Here is a 24,742-nt window from a genome sequence, read left to right as displayed (position 1 = left end):
GCTATTTTTCCATTTCTTCTTTTGAACATCTCTAATGAAAATACTCTGGATTATTGTCAATAGATTAAGAATAATAAAAATGATTTTTAAATTGCAATCTCCATAGTAGTAGTAATAAAATTTGTAACTAGAAAATTACTTATGAATGGGCCATGTAACTGTGGAATTTCATGCACCCAAAATTAATCTCAGGAAAAATCCTAGTAAAGATGTCATTTTTTTTAAGTTTTATTTATTTATCCATGAGAGACACAGAGAGAGGCAGAGATACAGGCAGGGGGAGAAGCAGGCTCCATGCAGGGAGCCCGATGTGGGACTTGATCCCAGGACGCCAAGGTTCACGACCTGAGCCAAAGGCAGACCCTCAACCACTGACCCACCCAGGCGTCCCATAAAGATGTCATTTAATAGCAGAGTTAACATTTAATAAGAATTAGAGTGATGCTATGGCTTACAAACCTAATAAGACCTACAGAATAAAAAGACGTGTATATACACAAAATCTGTAGGTTAGTGTTCTATGAGGATAAAAGAAACAAAAACATTTTGGTTGCAATATGCTCATGAGTGAAATTATGGTTGGTCAATTCTTCTTGACCATTGCACACTGAAGAAAATACCTGTCAAAAATGTTTACTTAGATCCAAACTCTGTGATTATACTGAGAAGTGGCTGCTTCTCAAAACTCAAGTGATGTAAACAACCTGCATTTATGGCCAGCAGTGAGAGGGCTATGGGAGAAGAGAAGCAGACTGTCTGGCAGGCTGCTCGGCCACATACTAGCTTCGAAGCCTTGGCTAAATCACACCATCTCTGAGCCTCACTATCTATCTAGCAAAGATCTTTCGTATCCCACAGAGCTTTCATGCGATCGTATAAATAAAAATAGATAAAACACCTAGCTGAGCGCCTAGCACATGCAGTGTCTCCAAGTAATTTAGTCCCCCTCCCTATGAGACCAGCCTGCAGCCAATACCTCCTCATCCAAAGACAGCTGGTAGCTTCACAGCCTGCGTATCCAGCCTGAGAAGATCCTGTGACTTCAGTTCTTTGTCCTCTGTTGTTTATATACTATATTAACAGAAAGAAGTGAGCCAACACTGGGCTTCCTTAATAAATGTTAATGTCACTACCTATACTATCTGCATTTCATTCATTTATGCCTGGTCTTATAATAGAAGTTAATAAAAAAGATTATTCTCAAGAACTATTATTTGTTAGAACGACTATCATTTTATGTATTTCACTGGTGAGGAAACAAAATGATAAAAGAAACAAAGAAATATTGAAGAATTTCCTACAGCAAATCACCACGAAAAAGAGAAATTTCTCCATATGGTGATGTTTTCGAAACAAGTCAAAACCCTCTGAAGAAATTCAGTAAGGAAGTGGGAAAAGGTGATTTTGAAGCATTATTTGAAAAGAAATAGGCTGAAATAAATTACTGGAGGGTGTCCCAATGTGATAATCAACTTGTAAGATTTCTCTGTTCTTTTCTGTTGTTGCTAAGAATTACATAGAAGCATACAGGCTTAATGTAATCTAAATCCACTTATATGCTTGAGCGTGTATTTCATTATTGCTGTCTCCATATTATTTTAGATAATAGATTAATACTGAGTTTTCAGCATGGTTATATTTAGAAAATTGAGCTTGAAGTCTGGATAATTATGCATATAGAGTTGTTACAATGCTTTAAGCCACTGACTTAAAAAAAAAAAACTTATATAGGTGTGTTACTGTCATCCCTGCAGAGCTGCTGATAAGCAAAGTTGAACAGTTCCGTGAATTGCCAAATCAATTATCAGCCAGATTCTGAATTCTAGAAGTGTTACCCCCCAAGATAAATGGACAAGTCAGAAATAACACAGCTTGATTTTAAAATACCAGGTGGAGGTGGCAATATGGCCGAAGGGAAATCTTGCTTTGATATATGAATGTATTCACTTGATTTGGCAGTGGTATTAGACACTCTATCTGGAACCATGGAGATGTCATTGTGGCAGACCTTCCCATTCTGTTCTCGAACTGTAGCACACTTGTAAAAACAGTGAGGCTCATGGGGTAATAACTCAAAAGCCAAAAGGCTATAAGGGAAAAAAGTTGCTAGCAGGCACTAACATGGGTGTCATGACTCTTTTCAGGTAGTAGGTGTAACCTTGAAGAAAAAGTGGCACTGTCTTCAAAAAAGTGACCTGACCCTGGCTTTGGTGGGTTTTTCTGCAAGAAATAAAAAGCACCGCATGTGTTTATTATACATCCTTTCTAGCTGACCACTGCTTTGTTCTAGAGTTCAGCATGAAAGGACTAATTTTTTGTTTTGTTTTGTTTTTTGTTTTAGTGAAATGGCATGTCCGTTGCTAATTCTAGCTATAATAGTTGCACATGTGAAAAATATCTATATGTAGTTTATGATTGGTAGCATTTCAAATAAATGGTATCTTGAAATATTGACCTGAAATTTTTTGAGATGCTTATCAATTGACATTTTTTTCTTAGCCCAAGAACAGATTCTGAATTATTATTATTATTATTATTATTTTAAAATTATACCTTATAACATTAGATTTGTTCTTTTAAATATATTAGGAATTTAAATATAAGCATGCCACTTTATTTATTGCTATATTATTAGAACTTCTTGGAGCATGGAAAGAATTCTTCACAAATGATTTTGCTCTTTTAAAAAAATAAGCTGCAAAGATAATTTGTTAAACTATATTTAGTCTGTAAATGAGTGTAGCTTTTAAGGCTATATCACTTTATAGTATGTAATGTTTCATCCAAATAATTTTTATGTTTTGAAAAAATGTTAAATAGTTTAATAGTGCCACAATACATATTTTCCCAGAATTCAGAATTGTACACATCTCTGTTTTAGGAAGTTCAAATTGCTTCATGAAGAAAAAACCTGGGATTGTTATGCACCCCAATTTGTTATGCAGTAAATCATCGTTTCTTATTTATTTTTCCAGAAGTCAGTTATTTTAAGAATTGTGGCCATATGTACTTTTCAGAACACATATGGAAATTACTGTGTTATATGGACTAAATAATATCTCAGTAGTTGATATTCCATCGTGAGATGACACATTATCATTCAGTAATGCTAGTTCTGTTAAGGCAAAACAAACCAAAGAAACCTTCAGATTGTAAAGAGCTTCACACATTTTAAAATTTAGTTAACTACAGAGAAAGTGTTTCTTTGTTTTCATTAATAAAAGCTTCCACTCATTACATTTTAGAAAGGTAATGCCTGAGAAAATAGTTTTGCTTCCTAGAGGAAACCTACCTTCTAAATACTTAAAGCCCTGTGCAAGCGCAAGATCATAATGTAACTCCATCCTTTTTTGCTGCATGGAAACCATCAAGATTTATCAACCTCTGGAGTTAATATTGTCCCTAGCACTTAATTCCCTTCTAAATAACAAACCCCCATATGTCCATTTTTGTATCTTTGCCTATGACATCACTATATGCTTCATTTGTATCTTAAGTAGATTTACAATACAGATACTCATGTGTGATCTTAGTATAAATTATTTTTTCTAGGGAGGCTTTGCCCAGAGACCTGAGAAAATGGACGTTTTTGTTTTTAAAATGTTTAAAGATTATTTAATTTTTACATAGTATAAGATATTTCTAATTGGGTTGGGAAGGTGATATTTTGTTTTGTTTTTTCCATTATGCCATATCTACTCACAAAAACTTAATAATCTGGTAAACTAAAAAGACAGAAAGCCAGCATACCCCTTCACAGTACAAAATTATGCTTGTCTGAGACAAAAAATGTGGAGATATATATTCAGTGCTTCAACTATTAATCATCCTTTATTTACATCTAAATTTATGGAATTCTCCAATTAAAAGACATTTCTAAAATTATATTAAAATTCTTTGGTCTCAAAAACATTGAGAGTTGAAATTTTTTTTCACCAAGGTCATACCATCTCCACAAAATACACAAGCTGGGTGAATTTCTGTGATGTTAGGCCACTGAAGAATTTTTAGAGATTTTATGACACTTTTACTGTTTTTATGCCCATTCCACTCAAAAATGACAGGCTCCAGGGACTACCCAGCAAAATCCCTCAGTGCAAGTCAGACACTGATCCTGATCCCTATCTCAGACTCCTCACTATCATTCAAAATACTTAAGGATGTTATAGGAACAATTAGTAAATGAATAGGCAATCCCTAGTGTTTTCAAATCGATACTATAAAAATTATGTTCATGTCATGTAAATTGCCTTAAAATATATGATACATATAAAATACTATGTTAAAATTAAATATAGCATGTCAGCTGTAAAGGTGAAAAAGTAGCTAACTAAAACTTCACAAATAATCTTTTTTCAGATTTTGTGTGTTTTCTCCTCAGCCAAAAGCCTCAAGATTCACTTGCAGCAGCCTACCTCTTCATTTATGTTGGATTGCTCTTTAAACATTAGAATATCTTGTAATAATAAATTAAAGATTTCTCCTGACACAAGTCATTGTTGATTTCACTGTTATAGGGAAAAGGCTCTAGGGCGGCAGATAAGGCTGTTGCCATGGTGATGAAGGAGATACCGAGGGAGGAGTCTGCTGAAGAAAAGCCCCTCCTTACTATGACATCACAGGTGGGCAGACCCATAGGGTTCCTGTAGGAAGCTGACATATGTTAATATATCAGACATTGTGATTTTTAACTAGAAAAAAAAAAACATTAACTTGAACCAATTTTTAAAAAACACAGTTTCAATGAAACAATTATACAATATAAAATGAAAACCAAAATTGCTAAAAAAGTTAATTCCATCATTTAGTTATTTGTGGATATTACTTTTCATTACTGAACTTTAGTTTTTTTAAAAAAATGTATATGCAAGTAAACCATGTTACTTCTTTATAAAGGAAACTTGTTAACAACTTTGGGAAAGAATTAACAATTAAGCTAATGGTACATTTGAACAATAACAACCAAAAAAAAAAAATCAAATTCCTGTGAATAAATACAAGTTCTATTGAATACATATGTCAGTTTACCAGTAGAATATCTAAATTTTCTTAAATGTTAAATATATTTATGTTGTGACTATATGCATACTACATATATGTCTATACATATTTATGTGGATAACTAATTTACAGGAATGAGCCAGAAGTCCCTGTCCCCATGCAGAAAATGGCATCTGTGACCCTTCTTATACTTAGTGACCTTGACAACAAAAATATCATCTCTATTATAAGCGCATGAGAGCCATTTTCAGCATTTATTATAACAAGTATAGAAAAAAGTTTGCATTTGTATGCAAAGACACGCTGAGACTGTGAATCCTGTATGTCCTCAGGGACTTTTGAAACACCCTGTAAAATCCACATAAATATGTATAATATCCTCATCACCACTCTGTGGAACTATCAGTTTTAAATTCTTAAATGAAAAATTTTTTACTTGCATTTATCTTACAATTTAGATTAAATTGTTATCTTAAACATTTCTTTTTCTCTGTAATGCAATAGTAAATGCAGTGATTCAGTTCCAATTATATGAACATGCCTAGAATTAGAAACATGTCCATTTACAGTCCTCATGAAAGACATTTATATCAAAAGCTAAATTATGGCAACTTATTTTTAGAACATCATCAGATCACATCCCCAGCTGCTGCCAACATGTGTGGTTTTATTTTACTCTAAACACTATGTTGTAAGTAATGAAAATCATAACAACATACAACAATCAAAATTGAATAATAAAAAAGTTATCAAAGATTCCTAGGACTTTGGGATAAATTTTATATTGTGAGTTTTTTATCCATGAAAAAGAGATGCTTCTTCCCAATTACACATAGTAGTAGTTAGAAAGAAATTTGCTTTATATTTATCAAGGTCTCTATTCTTTGCTTAATTTACAGAGTAAAACATACGCAGTTTTACACTGATCTCCTGCCCTTTGTAGAATCCATGTCCAAAATAGCTCACAGTTCCTCAGGTAAATACTATGGAAAGTGAGAACTAGTTGGGAGTTCTTGGCTAATGAGAGCCATATTCATCAGGAGATAACCCCTATCCAGATTTGCAATTGGCACAGTGGTGCTATAACATATCATTCAGAATATCAAAGTCAGAACAGCCTCCAGTACCCAAAATTCTTTTCCATAAACCATGCAGTGCTATATGCTTTCCAGTAATCCCTTTCAAAGGTCCAAAATTTCCATCATTCTAAGCTTGAATTTAAAATTTAATGCAAAATAATATTTTTTACTTTTAATTTAGAAAAGAAATTGTGATTATTACCATTTTTTCATATTCAGAACATTTGTGTGTAGCAAGCTCCTTTAACCCCTGTCTAATGTTGCATTAACTGTTTTTGAGATACTAGTTACAATTTTACTGCATGAAGATTATGTAATGCTTTCTTTGATGCATCATATTCTTGTTGCATACTGGCTAGTTTATGAATCAGCAAACGGAATTCTGATTCATAAAATGTAATGCACCTGTTGTGTTGATAACTTTATGGAATTAATTCAGTGACAGCTGTGATACAATTATTTCTCAGTCAAATGCAGCTTTATTAGTTGACATACTTTTTCCACTATATACAAGTGGCTTCTTCCCTGCTATGCACCAGTGGCGTGCACAAGCCAAAAAGCAGCAGAATGATCTGAAAAAGTGAGTACTTCTCATAGCAACCATAGCATCCAATCTGTGTACCATACCACATTCCTACTTGTTATCCTGTGTGAGTGTACTAGTGTCTTGAAATATGTTTGTCCCAGCATCTCCTGTAAAGCCCCTTATGACATACTGCTCCTACTGAATACATTGACTCATCTTCATCACTGGTATGTCCATGCCAGCTGCACTCATTCATAGTTTCCAGATATGTCCAAAGCTCATTGCTGTTCCCTCAATAATGTCCTTAAGACAATCATAACTGATTAAACACAAAATAAGTTCTTGAAACACTAACTTGCCCCCAACTTATTTAATAAGTGTTCAGTCAGCAGGTTGTAAGTGTAGACTAGTTTATATTGAAGCATTGTTTGTATTATGTGATCATTACAATCACTTTTAAAGGGATTTAGCCAAGCATACTCCAGTGAAGTCATTTATAGTACAGTGAACAAAACAAACTACAACAGAAGAGTTGGCCAAGTGACCTGAACTCAGAAATTGCTGGGCCTCTGAAAGTTGCTTTCTGTTTAAATTAATTATTAATTCTGTATTAGCAAACAATATGTCAGACACTTCATAAAAGCTCAGGTTCATGCTGCCCTACACTAACACTTTTAAGTCAAGTGGTATGTAAACAAGTGTGCATTGATGAAAGGTCTGAAGGAAAACTAGGATGTCCTTTGAGGGAAAAAGTTTCTCTAGGCCTGTGCTGTCCAATACAGGAGCCACTTGCCACACATGGCTATCGAGTGTTTTGTGGATCTGCACCATTGAGATATACTCGAAGTATAAAATACACACCCAATTTTGAAGATTTAGCCCCAAGGAAAGTAATAAACTATTGCATTAATAATGTTTATATTGATTACATGTTGAAATGATAGTTTTGGGATACACTACACGAAATAAAATACATTCTTAAAGTTATTTTTCAACTGTTTTTTTTTCAATTTTTTATAAGTGGCTTCTAAAATATTTTCAATTAACAGGTTCTCATGGTGTTTCTATCGCATGGCACTCCTCTACACTATAATAGTATAAGTTAATCCAATTTGAGTATAGAAGGAACAACTATGTGCCAAAAGATTACTTATATCATAAAAAAATTATTATTCTTTGTGAGAATGAAATTATGTTAGCAAATATTTTTTCTCATAAGGAACTATTAAAAGTTTCCATTTTAACCACATCCCCTGGTACTTTTTTTTAGAAAGATATATCCCACTCATTTTGTGCTATAGAGTACAATATCTCAAAACTATGTATTTTAGTCTTCTTGCTAGGGGAATTCTTTTTTTTTTCCCACAAACTCAGCCTTTGTGTATCTGTCCATACCCACTCCTTATTACCTTGATATTGATATTTTTTGTGTGTCTGATAAACATGAAAAGAATAATGCCCTTGATTGGAAAAACATTGTCAAGGCTACTAAATATACCAACTTGAAACAATTGCTTTATATTTCCCTGCCTGCATCAATGACAGTACTGCCCAGGCTGCAAACAGTAATATCAGTTCATTTTCCCATGAATAGATTCACATTTTTTAAGTCTAACTATTCTGTCAAGAAAATATTTATAGCCGGTTGACATTTAGATCAAGTCAAAGAGTTGAAAGTGATTATGTGGCTATCTTTTACAAGAAGACTCCCTGGGACCCGTATGTAGGACGTGGGGTGGAGGGAGGGGGACAGAACAGAACTATTAGTACTATTACTAGCTCACAAGAAATTAATTCTGTCAGGTGTCAGAGTTACTACAACAAAACTCTCAAAGTTTGAATACTTAAAGGAGGCATGCTAGTTAATTAGTTAGTTGTCTCGTCTTTTCAATGGATTGAGTCAGTTAACTTCGTTTTGACAGCGTCACTATTTTGATGGGCATCACACAATATTCTAAACTTGCATAGGATTAATAAAGCCATAAATAAGTAGTTCAATTACAAAATTATGAATGAAAACCTACTTAAAATGGCACATACTTTGAATCAACAATGTTATAAATAATAAAGGAATTTTCAAATGCATAAAATACATCTATTAAAATTATATTTATGTTTTTATATAGAAAAAGCTATCTTAATTTTTTCTATTATTTAAGTGAGGTAAGAGACCTGGTATATTATTACAAATTTTTTAAGCCAAAAGTTCATCTCTGAAATACTGTCAACTGTTTTTAAGCTTACTAGCTTCAGTGTTTTAACTTTTAAAATTACTCTTTAAGTACTAAAATGTCTAAAAATAAACACAGAATATTTTACTTTAAAACAACAGTTTGAGATCTTCAACTTTAAGTGCAAAAGAATGGGACAATGGATTATTAATTATCATTTACAGACCTTGTTTTCATCCTGGAAAATGCATTTTGGTTTGGAGTTAATTCTTAGTGATGGAAGTTATCACAAGTCTTTAGCTCTGTATTTTTTCATGAAACACCTAAGCAATACATTGTTTAAAGGTAAATAAACTTAGATTTAAGTCACAAAACAAACTATATAAACATACACTGGAGTTAAGTAACAGGCAGTCTTTTTTTTTTTTTCAGGCAGTCTTCAAAAGCAAAATACTTTCATCTTAGTTAAATAGTCCCCTGTAGCTTAAATTATGTAATAATTTATTTTTTAACACTACAATTAGAGAAATTCAAGTTGAACTAAGGCAAATGTATTTTTAGAGAATGTTTTAAAACAGATAAAAATTTCTTCAAATTGGATGTTATTATCTGCATTCTGCTCAATACTTAAGCACAGTATTAACATAAAATAAGAACCAATTTGGTCCTGTGGTGGCTAATATTAGCCACATTAACTGGCGGGTCTAAGTCATGTACATAAATTGAAGGCATTTGCCTGAATATTTTATTCACAACCTATGTTTACAAGGAAAGTGTAAAGGTTCAATAGTCTGTTGAATTCTGGGTGACCAGGAAACCCCTTTATGCAAGTGCTCAACTGTCTTCTACTCCAGTGATTTTCTTTGATTTCCATGCCTACTTACCATGTAAGGGTTTTCCCTCAAAGTCTTCAAATTTGGATCTCTGGCTTAAAATCCCTGAGTGAGGTGGTAATGTTGTCCTGAAGTGTCACTGGCCTCCCATTTGCTTTGGTCCATTTCCTTCTTCCAAGGATGGTGTGGGGCAGGCCTATGCCCTTATTTTTCTCATGAGGCATTAGCCCTTTGCATTCTTGACCGTTTGGAAGAAGCCTTGCATTTGGAAATGAACCTTTAGGTAACTCTAGGTTTCCAAACTTTTAAATGTGAAGCTTAGGGAAAATGGACTTAGATGTGGTTTAAAGCCTGCCAGGAAATCGGTTAACATTTCTGAGAACCACCGCCTCCCTGTGAGTTGATCAAACTCAATACGAAATTGAGGATACTCATATAATCATTCTTTTGTACATTCCACCATTCAGTTTGACTATAAATCAGTTAATATTTATTAAACTGTTGCTATGAGATCCAAAAGTTAATTGAATAAGATCCCTACCCTCAAAGAAGTCATAGTCTAGTAGGGGAAAAACAGGTGAAACTAAAGTATAAAACTGGGTAAAACATGGGAACATGGAGATGCTGTAAGAAGGCACTCACTGCCTACCCAGTGTTGAAGAAGGTTCCCAGACAATGTGCCAATAGAATGAGGTCCTGAAAGAGGAGTAAGAATCTGTCATCATTAGAAAGGTTTTGAACTGATTTAAATATTGAGAAGAGGAACAAAGGAGGATAAGAAATGAAAATTTGAAATGTAAACAAAGTGAGGAGACAAAGGCCCTAAAAACTAATGAAATGGGTCATGTTAACTCAGTTATGATAAACTAATTGACCCAAATTGCAATCACTCTAACTTAATTATTTTAAAAAGTTGAAATATTTGGACTCACCTTTTATTATTTTTATAACATCAATATACTCTGTACCCAAAGGATGAAATGAGGTAAGTTCATAATAAAGCATTTTCAAACTGAAGGAAGTAATTCTAAGAGAAAGTCAATAAGTCATCCTACCACTGAATGAGGAGAGAATAAATTGCATACAATTTGGAAGCAAAGCTGAGGGGAACTCTTTGGGGGATTCAGTTCAGTTTGCAACTTTCTTTTATTGACCTAAAAGATTTACTTATTCTCAAGTCACCGTAGGACTTTTGTTTGAAAATGAGGAGGGGGCCATGTGAAAAGCTATTCTTATCTATACAAATCCAAATAAAATGGGACTTAGTATGGCTAAAATAATGATTCCCCAAATCATCCAACGGAAGACACAGTTCAAAATTGGGCTGTTTGAGATAGATATTTTTATATCCTCTGCAAAGTCAATGTTTCTACAAAGTTTCTACAAAGTCACCGTTCCATTTGGTAGGCATTTATTGATCCCCTCTTATATGAAAACATTCTATTCGAAGTTGTGAAGAATATAAGTATGAGTAAGACATAGCCTCTGACCTCAGAGCTTCTAAGAAAAGATTTCATGATATTTTTTGTTTCATCTTACATATCTCCATCAAAACCAAAGAACTTTCAGTTCCCAAATTACCTTTCCATGGTATCTGAAGTCTGGCCCTTCATCTCCTTCACCTCAGAGACCTGCTACCATCCCTACTCCAACTCCAGCATTTCCCAACTGTCAAACCGTGCTCCACACTTTGAAAAACACGGATTCAGGAAGTATTTTGTTATTTCCTCTTTGATTTGTATCTATGTAAGAGAGCCACTGGAACGGCTCAGTTATGGGAATTGGGCAGACCTAACAACTCCATCAGTCTGGGTGTGACGTGTGCTCAGAAACTAGACAGTAGGTGTGGAAGAGACTCAAGCTTTACGAGGCAGAGGAAAAGCCATGCCTCAGTCCTGGGCTCCCGCGAATCTCTGAATAACCTTCTCTTTGGTATTTTTTTTCTTCCTGTGCTGAGAAAACCTGAGAATGCTACAGATGTTTTCTCCAGAAAATAAGTCTAAAATTTCATGAAGAGAGAGAAGCTCCCAAAAAATCCTTTTACCTTTGATAAACAAACCTGCCTAAAAGGACAAGGCCTTTTCCTTTGTTTTTCCATTTAGATGTCTATGTCGACAAAGGCCTTTCTAGAAATCTTTTATCAAATTCAGACTACATATTTTTAGCGTTTACGGCTGTATCTGTAGAGATCTAACACCTTACTCTTCTAAAACTAGAGTTCATTTAGGCCCATTCCACACATCTACTCACAGAGCTGTGATATAGGAATAAATTACTAGTCCCTGTTTTTACAAGGTAATTTAATTATATTCAAAATGAAGAACCAAATAAAGAAGATAAGATATGTGTCTCACAAAATACAACCTTACAAATATGTATTTAAAAATCTAGAGATTTTTAGGCACATCTTTTTCTTAGAACAAGTAGAAAATTAGATGGCTATGCCCATTTTAAGAAAGGCCAATATAAAAACTCCTTAAAAACTGACAGCATTAATTTCAGGATTAACCACTTGCATGGTATATTTCTTCCCTTAACCATGGAAACAGAACTTAAGAAAGTCTGTATTCTAAGAGATGCAAAATAACTGAAAGTAAATAATTGGCTGCTATTGATAATTAGAGACCAACTAAAAGTCAAACTGAAAGACTTATGAAATTAGAGAACAATACAACTGAATTGATAGAAGTCTGTGTTTTTACATATAGATTTTCAGGAATATATCTACCAGATACCTATATAATTAACATAACTATTTTCCCCTCTCCCAAAATAATGCTTGTCGTGCACCACAAAAGCATCCCAAGGAAATGTCAGGAAGGATATGTGCCCATTGATGACTTGAGCTTTTTAAGAAAAACTGGAGAACAATTATCCATACACATACAGCTCTGTGTGTGTACACTTTTCACATAATGCGGACCGCCCACCCTAACCAGAATGTGTCACCTCAAAGTCTGAGGCCACTATTCCAAGTCTCAATAATGTTTGATCCACGCGAAGAGCAGGTGATTCGAGAGGTGTCATTTTCTACATGTTGAAATTTGGAGAATAGTTCTAAAATCGTTCTAGGAGAAAAAAAAAAAGGCTTAAGCTTTCAAGACTGAAGTTGGCTGCAGCGAAAATACGTTGACAGTGCTAAAAGGCTCATTCCCCATCCCTTGGTATTTTTTTTCTTTCTTGCCCTTACCCATTTATTTATTTATTTATTTATTTATTTATTTATTTATTTATTTATTGGTAGGCTTGCTATTCTCATTTTGTTGCAAGGCTGCATTGTAATTCATCCAATTCTGCAGTTTAACAAAGCCCTTTGATACCTGTGTTCGTTTTTCCTCAGCTGGTGAATGAGCAGCAAGAAAGCAGACCTCTCTTGAGTCCCTCCATTGATGACTTTCTCTGTGAAACCAAATCGGAGGCGATAGCAAGGCCAGTAACGTCCAACACAGCCGGTAATGCTTTCATTTTAACGGATCCTCAAGTAGAGCTAATGGTCACTACAGGGAAATGCGTATTTTCTTTCTGTAACACATCTTTAGTAGAGAGTAATGTTTGCAACCAAATGAAAGTTTAGGACATATACTATTCCACATAAACTAATAAATCCCTTTGTATTCTAAAAGAAACTGCAATGTATTTGACCCAGCCAACTTTGCTGAACCTTAGCATACCGCTATTAGCAATGCATCCTTCCTCTTTGCATCTTAAGTCACGACACAAGGAAATCTTTCTAACAAAAGCCTCTATTTCAGAGCAAGGTTTTTTTTTTAAAGTTCTGGCTGGTAGTATTTTGTAGGACAAAAGTCCAGTAAAATAAAATTGTAGCCAGGCCCTTCAAGTGGATTGAAATGACAAAATTAAAAGCCCTAGAGATTTGAAATGTTATAGAGCCAGTTTCATTTTTCTGCCATGGAAATCTGGTACTTGTTTCCTCTTACGACAATTTATGTGAACGTTCTTCTGGAATTGAATCTACCCAAACAGTGAACTGTCATCCGTATAGGCACATACATATAGGCACTAATAAAAATTCATCCAATGAGTGGATGCAGGCTGCTGCTGCTATGATTCACACCTCCCCTAGTCTCCTCTGCATTTTCCAGTTCTCACTGCTAAAACTAAGTCATTTAATCAGGGTTTACCCTGAGGGAGCTACGTAAGATCTGACGCAAATGCTACTTTTCACCTTTTGTATCAGAGGCGGCCTTTCTGCATTGATTTTATTCAATCTGTGTTCACATTCAAAGGCATGTTGTTCAAATAAAGATGAAAAAAATGATGTTCAGAGTCAAAGAACAAAGACTATGTTGGATTGCAGGAGAAAGCTTATGGAGAAAGGAGAGAACAATTATGTACTGTCTTGTTCAGTTCATTCCATTTCCCCATCATCAGCTTGCTGTTGCCTGCTATATTTCATTATGCTTTTAAGTAAGGGAAGAAAATTGCAGGGGAAGGAAATTGTGATTTTTCTTAAATGCTAAAAATTACAACAGCAAAAGTAAGTAACACAAGACAGAGGCACTTAATGTAGGAGTGTAGTCTACAGTCTCTGGGGTCAAACTTGGCAATGTCAGACCCCAGCTGTGCCACTTAGAGGCTCTTGTCCTTGGGCAAATTGCTTAACTAAGTCTGTTTCCTCATCTACAATAGTAACATCTATATCTCATAGGTTTCTTGGGAAGATGAAATGAAGCAATCTATGTAAACCCTTACTTAGCATCATGCAAGCTCCAACAGATGCTACCATTACTGTTAGATATCAGGTTAGAAAAATAATATACCCAATACTTTCTTTTTCAGATGCATTGACTTTCTATCACACCAAAGCAAACATTTTCTATATTCAGCTATCACTTTGAGGAATCAAGCAAATAAAATTGTATTTGGTACATTTAAGCAGGAAATTAAACTAGTTCAGATCCTACCAGATCAGATCTATCCTCCTTATCTTTGAAACTGGAGCCTACCCCTCGGAAACTGGAGAGCTACCCTTAGAAAAAATACAAAGGAGACTTGTGTCTCTAATTTCAGGAAAATCCATGAGAATTCAATGCACTGAGAAGTTCCCACTCTTCAAAAGAAAAAAAAAAGCTGCAAAACATAGAATTCTCAAATATTGATTCTAGTACCTTCTCCCCTTTCCATCTTCCACTGAGGCTAAAACTGAGTCACTTGGGAAGGGCCCACCAGATACAGCAACATAACATTTGGTTTTCAAAAGCCACTTTTCATCTTGACTTTTCTAACATATGAAAAGAGACTTACAAAATATTGGAGGAAAAAAAAACTCAAAAGAATATGTAATTTCATATTATTGCAATCCTACAGTATTGCCTTTCTATAGGCTTTCATGACAAATGCCACAAACTGAGTGGATTAAACAACAGAATTTTATTGTCTAACAATTCTGGGAGATGGAAGGCCAAAAATAAGGTGTCGGCTGGGCCCTCTTCTCTCTGAAGGTGCTCAGGAAGAAACTGTCCTAGGCCTCTCGCCTAGTTTCTGGTAGTTCCTTGGCTTGTGACAGCATGACTCCAATCTTCACATGACATTCTCCCTGTGTGCATGTCTTCCTGTGTTTGTGTCTGTCTCTGCATTTAAAGTTCTTATTTTTATAAGGACACATACCATATTGGATTAGGTGCCTCCTCCAATGTGACTCATCTTAACAAATTCTATTTCCAAATAAGTCACATTCCGTAGTACTCGGGGTAAAGACTCCAACATATAGCTTTTGGGGGGAAACACAGTTCATTCCGCAACACCCTCCAAAGCAGGTGTTCAAGAAAAATGGTATTTTGAGACTGTGAAGTTTTCTTTCCTTGTCCTCAGCACTCAGTGCGTCTGGGTCACACAGATTTTTATCCTGAAGGAAGACTATTGTTTGATAGTGTTTTTTAATCTTAGAAGTGTATCTCAGGGCAGAGGCTGTATATTTTTTAATACCTAAGAAATACACTTTTTTTAAGATTTTATATATTTATTCGTGAGAGACACAGAGAGAGAATGAGGCAGAGACATAGGCAGAGGGAGAAGCAGGCTCCATGCAGGGAGCCCGATGTGGGACTTGATCCTGGGACTCGGGATCACGCCCTGAGCCGAAGGCAGACGCTCAACCACTGTGCCACCCAGGCATCCCAAGAAATACACTTTTCAAAAAATATTACAGAACCCACTATTTAGCATCTCAATATGCAACATTTTTATATGTTTTTAAGCAGGAAAGATTTTAGCATACAAACACCTTAGAAGGAATTCTAAATCTGGTCTTGGAATTTTATAACTAAGATTTCGGGGCAAAAGATACAGTTATCATTTTCTGTCCAAATTTTTAATTGAAAAAACAGTAATTTTAAATAGAACATTGTCATTTTATAAAATAGTATGAAATTACATTGAGAGAAATCAAGACAGTCATTGAAGTTTAAGTGTCTGTTACATCCCAGGTATTATGAATATCTTTACATTCACAGAATGGATATTAAACAATCTTGGAGTAAAATACAGAATAAAACCTGCTTCAAGTTTGTACCAAATCAATGAAGAAATTTGAAGAATCTTGTGTTAAGAGAGGCATTTATACTTGGCATTTTCTTCTAATGAAAAAATAAAGCTAGTGTATCACCACCATCATAACATTCACTTAAATGTTTAAGGAGTATCCTTCTTATATAAACTGCACAGAATACAACATAGGTAATATTTATCTCTTCCAAATGACATTCAAGTGATAGGGTTTTTTCCTCTACTGACCTTAAAAGAACATATCAATCCCCTGCCTCATAGAAGTTCTAAATTATAATCTTTTTCTTAAGTACTTAATATCTTTTTTATTTTCTACTTGTTTCTACTTTAGGATTAACTTTTTGTCATCCAATAGTGACAATATCAAGCTGATCAAATATGGATGTTTTTAGTTTCTTTGCCATTGACACCTTAATTATTTTTTAACTTATCTTCAATCTAGATGATAGCTAATTGCTTGGCCCTCTCAAACTGTATCCCTAGATGGTAGGTAGGCTAAGATCATTGCTAATATCCTTGATTTTAAAATGGCAAATAAATATGTATTATCACAGGTGCCTGTATCAAACGCGTGGAATGTAACTAGACAAGGATGTTTTAAGATCATGATTACATTATAGGACAACTGAAATTTCCAATAATGACTTCTTAGTCTATAATCTCCCAAAAAAATCTAACATATGTCAAAGTACAATAAAGATTCTTTCCTAAAGACCAAGAAAAAAAAAAAAACAGGAGGTCTTTGGTTTGCCTTGATAAATCTGCATGATCTAAAAATTTTATCCCTCAACTGAGCCATTAGGTGGAGAGTTATTATAGAAGAAACATTTTTCATGGTTTAAAAAAAATGTTTTTCACTCCTTAATATAGGACCTTTATACCTCTATAAGAGACCCATATATGGAAGGGAAAAGCTACCCTTAACAAAGTTCATGCTCCTGTCACAGCCACTAATTAAGTATTTTAATTGCAAAATCAGTGTAATATTTGCAAAATACGTCTTTTTGAAGCCCAAGTAGCAATGAACCCAATGTCCTGCGTCTTGAGAGAACTTAGAAATTTGGGAAGTAGCTTTAATTACATATTCCAATAAAATAATAAAAAATTCATTGAATTATGTAAATCCAATGTATCTATCTGGCATCACTGACAAAATCCTTCCTAAGGGACTTTGTTTTGTAGCCTTTATTATATTAAAGAATACCATGGTTCTAGAATGCCAGGGTAGCTTATGAAACAGAACAGAGATCCTATCAGCTCCTTGTGGCACATTCTGTGACTGCACCAGTCAGGACTGTCCCCTGATCTGCCTCTCTGACCACATCATGTAGATGTATTCCTTAAAAAAAAATTCACTAAAAATCTGAGGTTCATTATACTGTGGTGGTGTAAATAGCATTGTGCTTACCATCAAAGCATCAAATCAGAGCTTCATGATAGGTTCAATTTTTTTCTGTTTTAAGTAGCCTCACCTCCCACAGCCCAAGTAATCTAGCATTCATAAACATCTTCAGCGCCCCGTAGGAGCCTTCTAGTTCAATAGGTTATGATCCTCAATCAGGTGTCCTTGAGATAAATGGAAACAAATACTTAAAAGCATCTTACAGCCTCCATTTCAGGAAATTCTACCCAATGAACTTAGCTGATCAAAAAAAAAAAATTCTGAGATTATCAGTTAATTTAAATTATGCCTTGGACTGCCAGATAACTGGGAGCTAAGCAAAAACTAACCAAACCCATATCAATGAAGTCAGCACATTGCCTCCAGGTTCAGATAAAGTCTGAGGAGGAGTGGTGACAAACACATGCTTAGGAGTGACAGAGCCTGTATTTGCATCCTCGCATGGGCACTGACCTATGAACTGTGTTAGTTTCCTATTGCTGCTGTAACAAATTACCACAAGTTAAGTGGCTTAAAATAACACAAATTTATTATCCTACAATTCTGGAAGTCAATAGTCATAAAAATCAAGGTGTCAGCAAAGCCAATTCCTTCTGGAGGCTCTAAAGGAGAATTTGTCTCCCTGCCTTGTCCAGCTTCTGGAACCACCTAGAATTCCTTGGCTTGTGGCCCCTTCCTCCATTTCCAAAGCCAGCAACATATTATCTTCAAGTCTGTCACTCTGTCTCTCTCTATCTTTCTCTGTCTCTCACAAACACACACTCACATACACACACATTTTCACATCCATTGTAAGAGGTGACTATCTTGATATAAATACACAGATTCTGGAACCCAAGCTTTCATGTGTCTAAGAGAATCTTTAAAATTGGGTTAAGAAAATCAGCAGAGCAAATATCCCTTTCCATGCCAAGATATGCTCTCCTTGAAGTCCATATGGAACACTGAGGCCCTTTATTTCTAAGTCTTAACTGAAGTGCATATGTGTGCAACACACGTGTGCATGTGCGCGTGCATGCACACGTGCGCGCATACACACACACACACTTGCTAAAATGCAATTTGTCTTCCTCCAGAAAGTAAAAGGCTGCACCCATCCTTCTATGCTTTTGAAATTGTAATCCCCAGGGACTCTCTCATCTTCAAAGCTTACCATTCACCCCCAAGCCACCCTCTTCATCAACTGGGTAACAAATAGGGCTTTTTGTGTGTGCCAAGCATTTATTTCACAATTGCTGGGCAAAGAACAAAGGAACAGAGAGCTCAGAACCAACACAGGAAGTGCCCAGGCTAGTTTGGAGAGGGAAAGACTTGCAGAGCCAAGTTGGATATTGCAATTCACTCTTTTAGTAATTCATTTGTTCTGAATGGTGAGAAGCAGATATAGAATTAAATTAATACTCACCAGTTATTTTTCCATAACAAACGTACTTCGTATATATGAATAGACAAGTCCTGTATAATTTGCTTCTAAAAGAAGTATAGGAACAAGTAACTAATTCCTAATTGTTTGTACAATTAGTAAAAAGACATATATGGTGTTCCAGAGACTTACCATTTCCTTCCTTCTCTTACAAGGGAATTTTGGTGGGCCTAGAATCTCTGCCAACTTAACAGTGGCCTGGAAATTTCTGCTTAAACATTCAAAGAATATGAAATGTGTTGTTACATCCTAGCCTATTTTGGCTGCTTGCCATGCTTAAAAGCAAGCCAGGCAGCTCCGCTCTCAAAGCCACTTCTTTCCCTCCCATTTGAGGTGCTTGCTGGCCTATCTCAGAGCATCTTAGCATAGGGAATTGGCTCCCATCTCCTCAGGAAGGCTCAGATGAGATAAGCTGATGCTTGCAGGCCATTTTCTGATAAATGTACCTCATAGCATCCTCTGTAGACCGATATCTTTGTCTCGGTCTGTTTTATTCCCAGCAGTGTTTCTCCTTTCTGTCAATGTACGGATGTGCTTCCTGCCCAAAATAGAAAAAAAGCAGGGAGACTAGGAGGAGATCAACAAAAAAGAAAGAAAAGCATCACAAAGTGGCCACCAGAGAAGGGAAATCACATTTACTGAATACCTATTGTATGCCTGGCACTTTACACATTCAATATACAAATTAGATAAATTCATCTTGAGGCTTAATCTGCATTTTTCAGAGGACGAAACAAACTCAGCAAAGTCAAGAAACTTACTCGGAGCCACACAGCTAAGCAGCTAGAGCCTGGTCTTTCCACTTCACCATTAACATCCACCCCTGTGATTGAAATCAGGCAAAGGAGACTATTTAGAATACAGCTTGACACATAATCTTAAAGATCCTATAGGGGTGGTTAGCTCATGAGGACAGTATGGTACTAGAGAAATCCAGGATGTGAAGTCCACTGAGCCGTGACTGTGCCTTGAGTGCAAGGGGGAAGCAAGTCGAAGAGTGTTAAGATACCAGCAAAAATCCATTCCTTACCAAGAGGGTGATCTGAGAGGTCAAAGAGGAGAAGTGGTACATGCAGCCTCTGTTGTAGACCGTGCAAGAGAGGATTAACACCAGGATTTCTCTGTCACTTTGTTGGCTTTCCTACACTATCTGGGTGAAGAGATCGCAGGCCAGGAAGCCACCAGGCCAGTCCAGAAGCCTGCATTTCAGGTGTGTGAACCAGGGGAGTGGCAGGGCTGGAGGGGACCTCCCTTAACTGGAACTTTCCATTTCTCAAGATGAACTAGTCAAACCCTGGTGACTTGCATGGTAAGAGAAAGAAGGAGGAAGAATTACAAAACTTGCCTTTTTCATCCTTATTTGCCTACTTTGCATCTGAACAAATTATTATTTCTGCCTTCATTACTGTATTTAATGCAATGTAATCAACCTGCTAGGAAGTGAAAGTGTAGCCATTTTATGGTTCGTTACATGGAAATTTAAATTTGCATATTAAGCAGCAAAGGCATTAACATGTGTATCTACTCATCAGCTATGGATTGTGAGATACTTCTCTAGTGTGAGCCCAAACAGCAAGCTGTTTTCTGATTGAACTGCTTAATTAAATAAGCAATGATTAACAACATTCCTTTATATCCTGTATACTTTAGTATACACAAAGTTTGAAATTTAAAATACAAAGACATTAGAAACTTTTCCAGATCTTCCTCATAACTGTTTTGCAAACATGTCTCTGAATATGATACACTCTTCTCTGGGAAAACTGCACTGTAAAATACACCTCTCTATAAATAAGGCAAAACAATAAAGTAAGTGATACCTGAATTTAGATTCAATTTTATTATTTTAATTTTATTTAAACTTTTATCACTGGTGAGGCTGCTCTAAGTCCCATCTTGTGGGTTTGTACTGTGTCAAATAAAGGAGAACATGTAGCAAACTTCTCAGTCTAAATACAGGCCATCTTTATAAATCAATAGGGAGCTAGCTTGATTTGATACTTCTAACCTACACTACAACCACAAAATCCTTCTGCAACCAACTAAAACCTATTTTTAAAAAATAATTTCAGAACAGTGAGTGAGCTTATCTTAACCTTTTCTGTCTCTGATAGTACTGACCACAGGTTTGGATCTCCTTGACCTGAGTGAACCTGTCTCTCAAACCCAAACCAAAGCCAAGAAGTTGGAGGCCTCATCGAAAACTTCGTCCCTCAAGAAAAAGGCTGATGGATCTGATCTCATCAGTGCAGATGCTGAACAGAGAGGCCAGTCTGTCCGAGGCCCAGAGACATCATCCTTAGATTTAGGTAAGGTAATACCATGTGTCTGCTGCTGCTGGCCCTTGCCTTAACACAAGGAAGTTCCACAAATGATATTAAGACCATGTGGCAAAGGAGTAGAAAAGATTAATTCCATGAAGGAATATGGGCAGCACACACTTCTTTTGTGCTTGAATTAAACAGTATTGGGGGGGGGGGGAATCCCTGGATGGCTCAGCAGTTTAGCACCTGCTTTCGGCCCAGAGTGTGATCCTGGAGTCCCGGGATGGAGTCCCGCATCAGGCTCCCAGCATGGAGCCTGCTTCTCCCTCTGCCTGTGTCTCTGCCTCTCTCTCTCTCTCTTTGTGTCTCTCATGAATGAATAAATAAAATCTAAAAAAAAAAAAAGTATTTGGGGAGTTCAATTTTGCATAACTGATGTGGATTCATTCATTTATTTATTCAACCTGCATGTATTGAGTTCTTGATAGATGGCAGGTACCATATGAGACATTGGAATTACAAGTAAGAATGAGACATGAATCTTGCACTCTAGGAGCATTTAGTCCAGAGTGAGAGATAGCCAGTAGAGTGAGAGAGAGAGAACAGCTTTAACACAAGGTCTATGAATAGCCTGCCAGAACGTGTAACATGCATGGGGATGTATCTGATATAATAACAACAGCTACCAATTATTGATGGCTTATCATGTCCAGGGCTATGCTACATGATTTACATGCATTAGCCCATTAATTCACTGTAACTCAGAAATAAGAGAGGACCCAGGTTTTCAAATTTAAATAACTTAAACCTGAAGTAACTAACATCTCAGTTAGTATGAGAAAGACCTGGAATTTGAACCTAGTTCTGATTAACTTCAAAACCCATACTTTTATCTACTATATATCTTCCTGAGAAAGGAGAGCTTAACTCCATCTCATGGAACTAGCCAAATTATAGTCTCCTTTCTCAGGAGAAGGAAAGTGACAGTTACTTCAGAAAACCAGGAATAACATGTCCCCTTTCCCCTGCCATGTCCCTCTCTGAGGCCTGTCTCTTTGGAGGAAAGCTTTAGGATTTTTCAGTTGTACTGATGGATAATGAAATTTACACACTTATGTAAGGATATATTATTCAATGTACTACAACGTAACACAATAAACTATAAAATGAAGCTTTCATTTCTCTGCTTTTGAGAAAATGTCATATGAAGAAGTCATAAAAATAGTTTAAAAATTTTGGAGGACACTGACTGCAAACTTATCTTTTTATAAATTAAAAACCTGGAGCTCAGAGCTGTTTAAGTGATTTATTTACAGTCACACACCTGTTAATGAGAACAAACCTAGCCAAGTTCTTAAGAATTAAAACACAGGGAGAAAATGGTTCTAGCATTCTCTTGACTTTCTCCATTGCTTCCCTTCTTTCTATTCCCATTATTCATTCCCTCAATTGATGAAAAATTAAGCAGTTTTACAAAAGCTGTGAAAAGTGTTCCAGTTCCTTCCTATCTTCTTTTAACAGTCAGGTTCATCTCTTTTAATAGAATTTCTTTCTAGAAACATGCCAGACTGCCTCAAAGCCACCTCTTCAGCTGGAGGCAGACGGGATAGTACTCTACACATTCATTCTCATGGGATTCCATGGATTTATACACAGAACTCAGAATGCACATAGCTCTTGAAGTAAATTCAGATAAAACAACTCTATTGTTTAAAAGCAAATCAATTTATCTTAATAGGTCTCATTTTTATTTAGCTGAACATGTTTTAATTAATTTTCATGCAATCTTAAAAAGTTGGTCTTGGGCTTAGGAGCATCAGTTGAGTGAAGTTCACTTGTATAAGACTTCTTAATCTTAAATTCTCTACTTCTCTCTGTACTTCGTAAAATCCATTGTCCCTCTTACCCCATTCCTATCTCCTTCATAGACATTCAAACACAACTGGAAAAATGGGATGATGTTAAGTTTCACGGAGATCGAAATAGCAAGGGGCATCCAATGGCAGAGAGAAAATCATGCTCATCTAGAACTGGATCAAAAGAACTCTTATGGTAAGATATTTTAACATCACAAAATAGCTAATGGTGTATCAGCTGTATGGGTATTTCTCCTGTACTGAAATAGCTAATGAGTTCAGTCAGTCCAAATATCTGGTGCCATGTTTAACCCTCGGTATCAGTGTTAATTGTTGTGGCTTCTAAAACTAAGTATCTCACCTAAATTATCAAAAATTCAGCCAAAAATGATTTTGGTAGGTTCATAATTCAGGATCCAATATTTGTTGATAATTTTTTGATTGTATAATTGAGTTGATCCATAAAAATAGGTTTATACATATATGTACATATGTGTGCATATCCAATATGTTACATAAAAGGTAGTTAAAGTAAATGTTTCTCAAACTGAGTGTTGTTGGAAGGGAAGATAGATGGTAGAGGGATGGGGTAACTGGGTGATGGACATTAAGGAGGGCACGTGATACAATGAGCACTGGGGGTTATATAAGACTGATGAATCACTGACCTCTACCTCTGAAACCAATAATATATATTAATTAATTGAATTTAAATAAAATTAAATATATATATGAACAATAAAAAAAGAAAAAAGTACCTGGTAACAGGTAACCTTTCCTGACTATCTTAATCATCACTGTCAGGTAATGTACTAATTAACAATAATCTGTGGGTGCCCATGAGAAAAATTGGCTACCTTAATTTTACCATGCTTTTAAAGCTTCCTAAAGGGCAGCATGCCTCAGTCTCCTATTGCCCCTATTTATTATGACATTTCAAGTTCTATATAAAGATCAAATCACACTTGGGACACTTTGTGAGGTACTCCCCTCCCCAAAACACAATACTTTTAATAAAGCAAATCTGTTTGTAACAAAACTAGATGCATTTATTTACTGTTTGTACATAATTGAACAGAATTCTAAATCAATCGGAGACAATTACACCTAGCACACTGCAGCCACTTAAATTTCGAAAGTGGTCGTTATTATATAGAAAATATCTTTTTCATTGAAATTCTGATGAGAGCTTTGTTATCATGGCTCTCAGTGATCCAGATTAACTAGGTTTCTTGACTGGTTTTCCAGCTGAATTTGTTTCTTGATGTACATTGATCTCCTTTATTCAACCCCTATAGGTCCTCAGAGCACAGATCTCAACCAGAACTAAGTGGTGGGAAAAGCGCCCTGAACTCTGAGTCAGCTTCCGAGTTGGAATTAGTGCCTCCAGCACAGGTAACAACAACAACAACAACAACAACAAAAAGATTCTTTTATAAACCCACCTCTTTTTTTTCTTTTTTTCTTTTTCTTTTTAACTTAGAGAGAGAAAGATTGAGAGAAAGTGTGTGGGATGGGGGAGGTGTAGAGGGAGAGAGAGAATCCCACGCAGGCTCCACAACCAATGTGGAGCCTAAATGGGGGCTCAGCCTCACAACCTCAAGATCATGACCTGAGCCAAAATTGAGTTGGATGCCCAACCAACTGAGCCACACAGGTTCC

The 24,742-nt window shown here is 35.8% G+C and overlaps 1 protein-coding gene across 1 annotated transcript in view; it reads left to right on the top strand.

The window, feature by feature from the left end:
* The window catches only part of PEX5L (peroxisomal biogenesis factor 5 like), a 233,306-nt gene that overhangs the window by 118,653 nt on the left and 89,911 nt on the right, over window positions 1-24,742 (top strand). The window contains exons 2-6 of the mRNA XM_055308156.1: window positions 4,518-4,622; window positions 12,951-13,062; window positions 21,075-21,269; window positions 23,153-23,276; window positions 24,379-24,475. Of these exons, the coding sequence (XP_055164131.1) occupies window positions 4,518-4,622; window positions 12,951-13,062; window positions 21,075-21,269; window positions 23,153-23,276; window positions 24,379-24,475 (633 nt within the window). The remainder of the gene's footprint in view (window positions 1-4,517; window positions 4,623-12,950; window positions 13,063-21,074; window positions 21,270-23,152; window positions 23,277-24,378; window positions 24,476-24,742) is intronic.

The sequence above is a fragment of the Nyctereutes procyonoides genome, unplaced genomic scaffold (genome assembly GCF_905146905.1).
Source record: "Nyctereutes procyonoides isolate TBG_1078 unplaced genomic scaffold, NYPRO_anot_genome, whole genome shotgun sequence".
NCBI lineage: Eukaryota > Metazoa > Chordata > Mammalia > Carnivora > Canidae > Nyctereutes > Nyctereutes procyonoides.
Note: the sequence above shows the minus strand (reverse complement) of the source record. Positions and strands in the feature narration are given on the sequence as shown.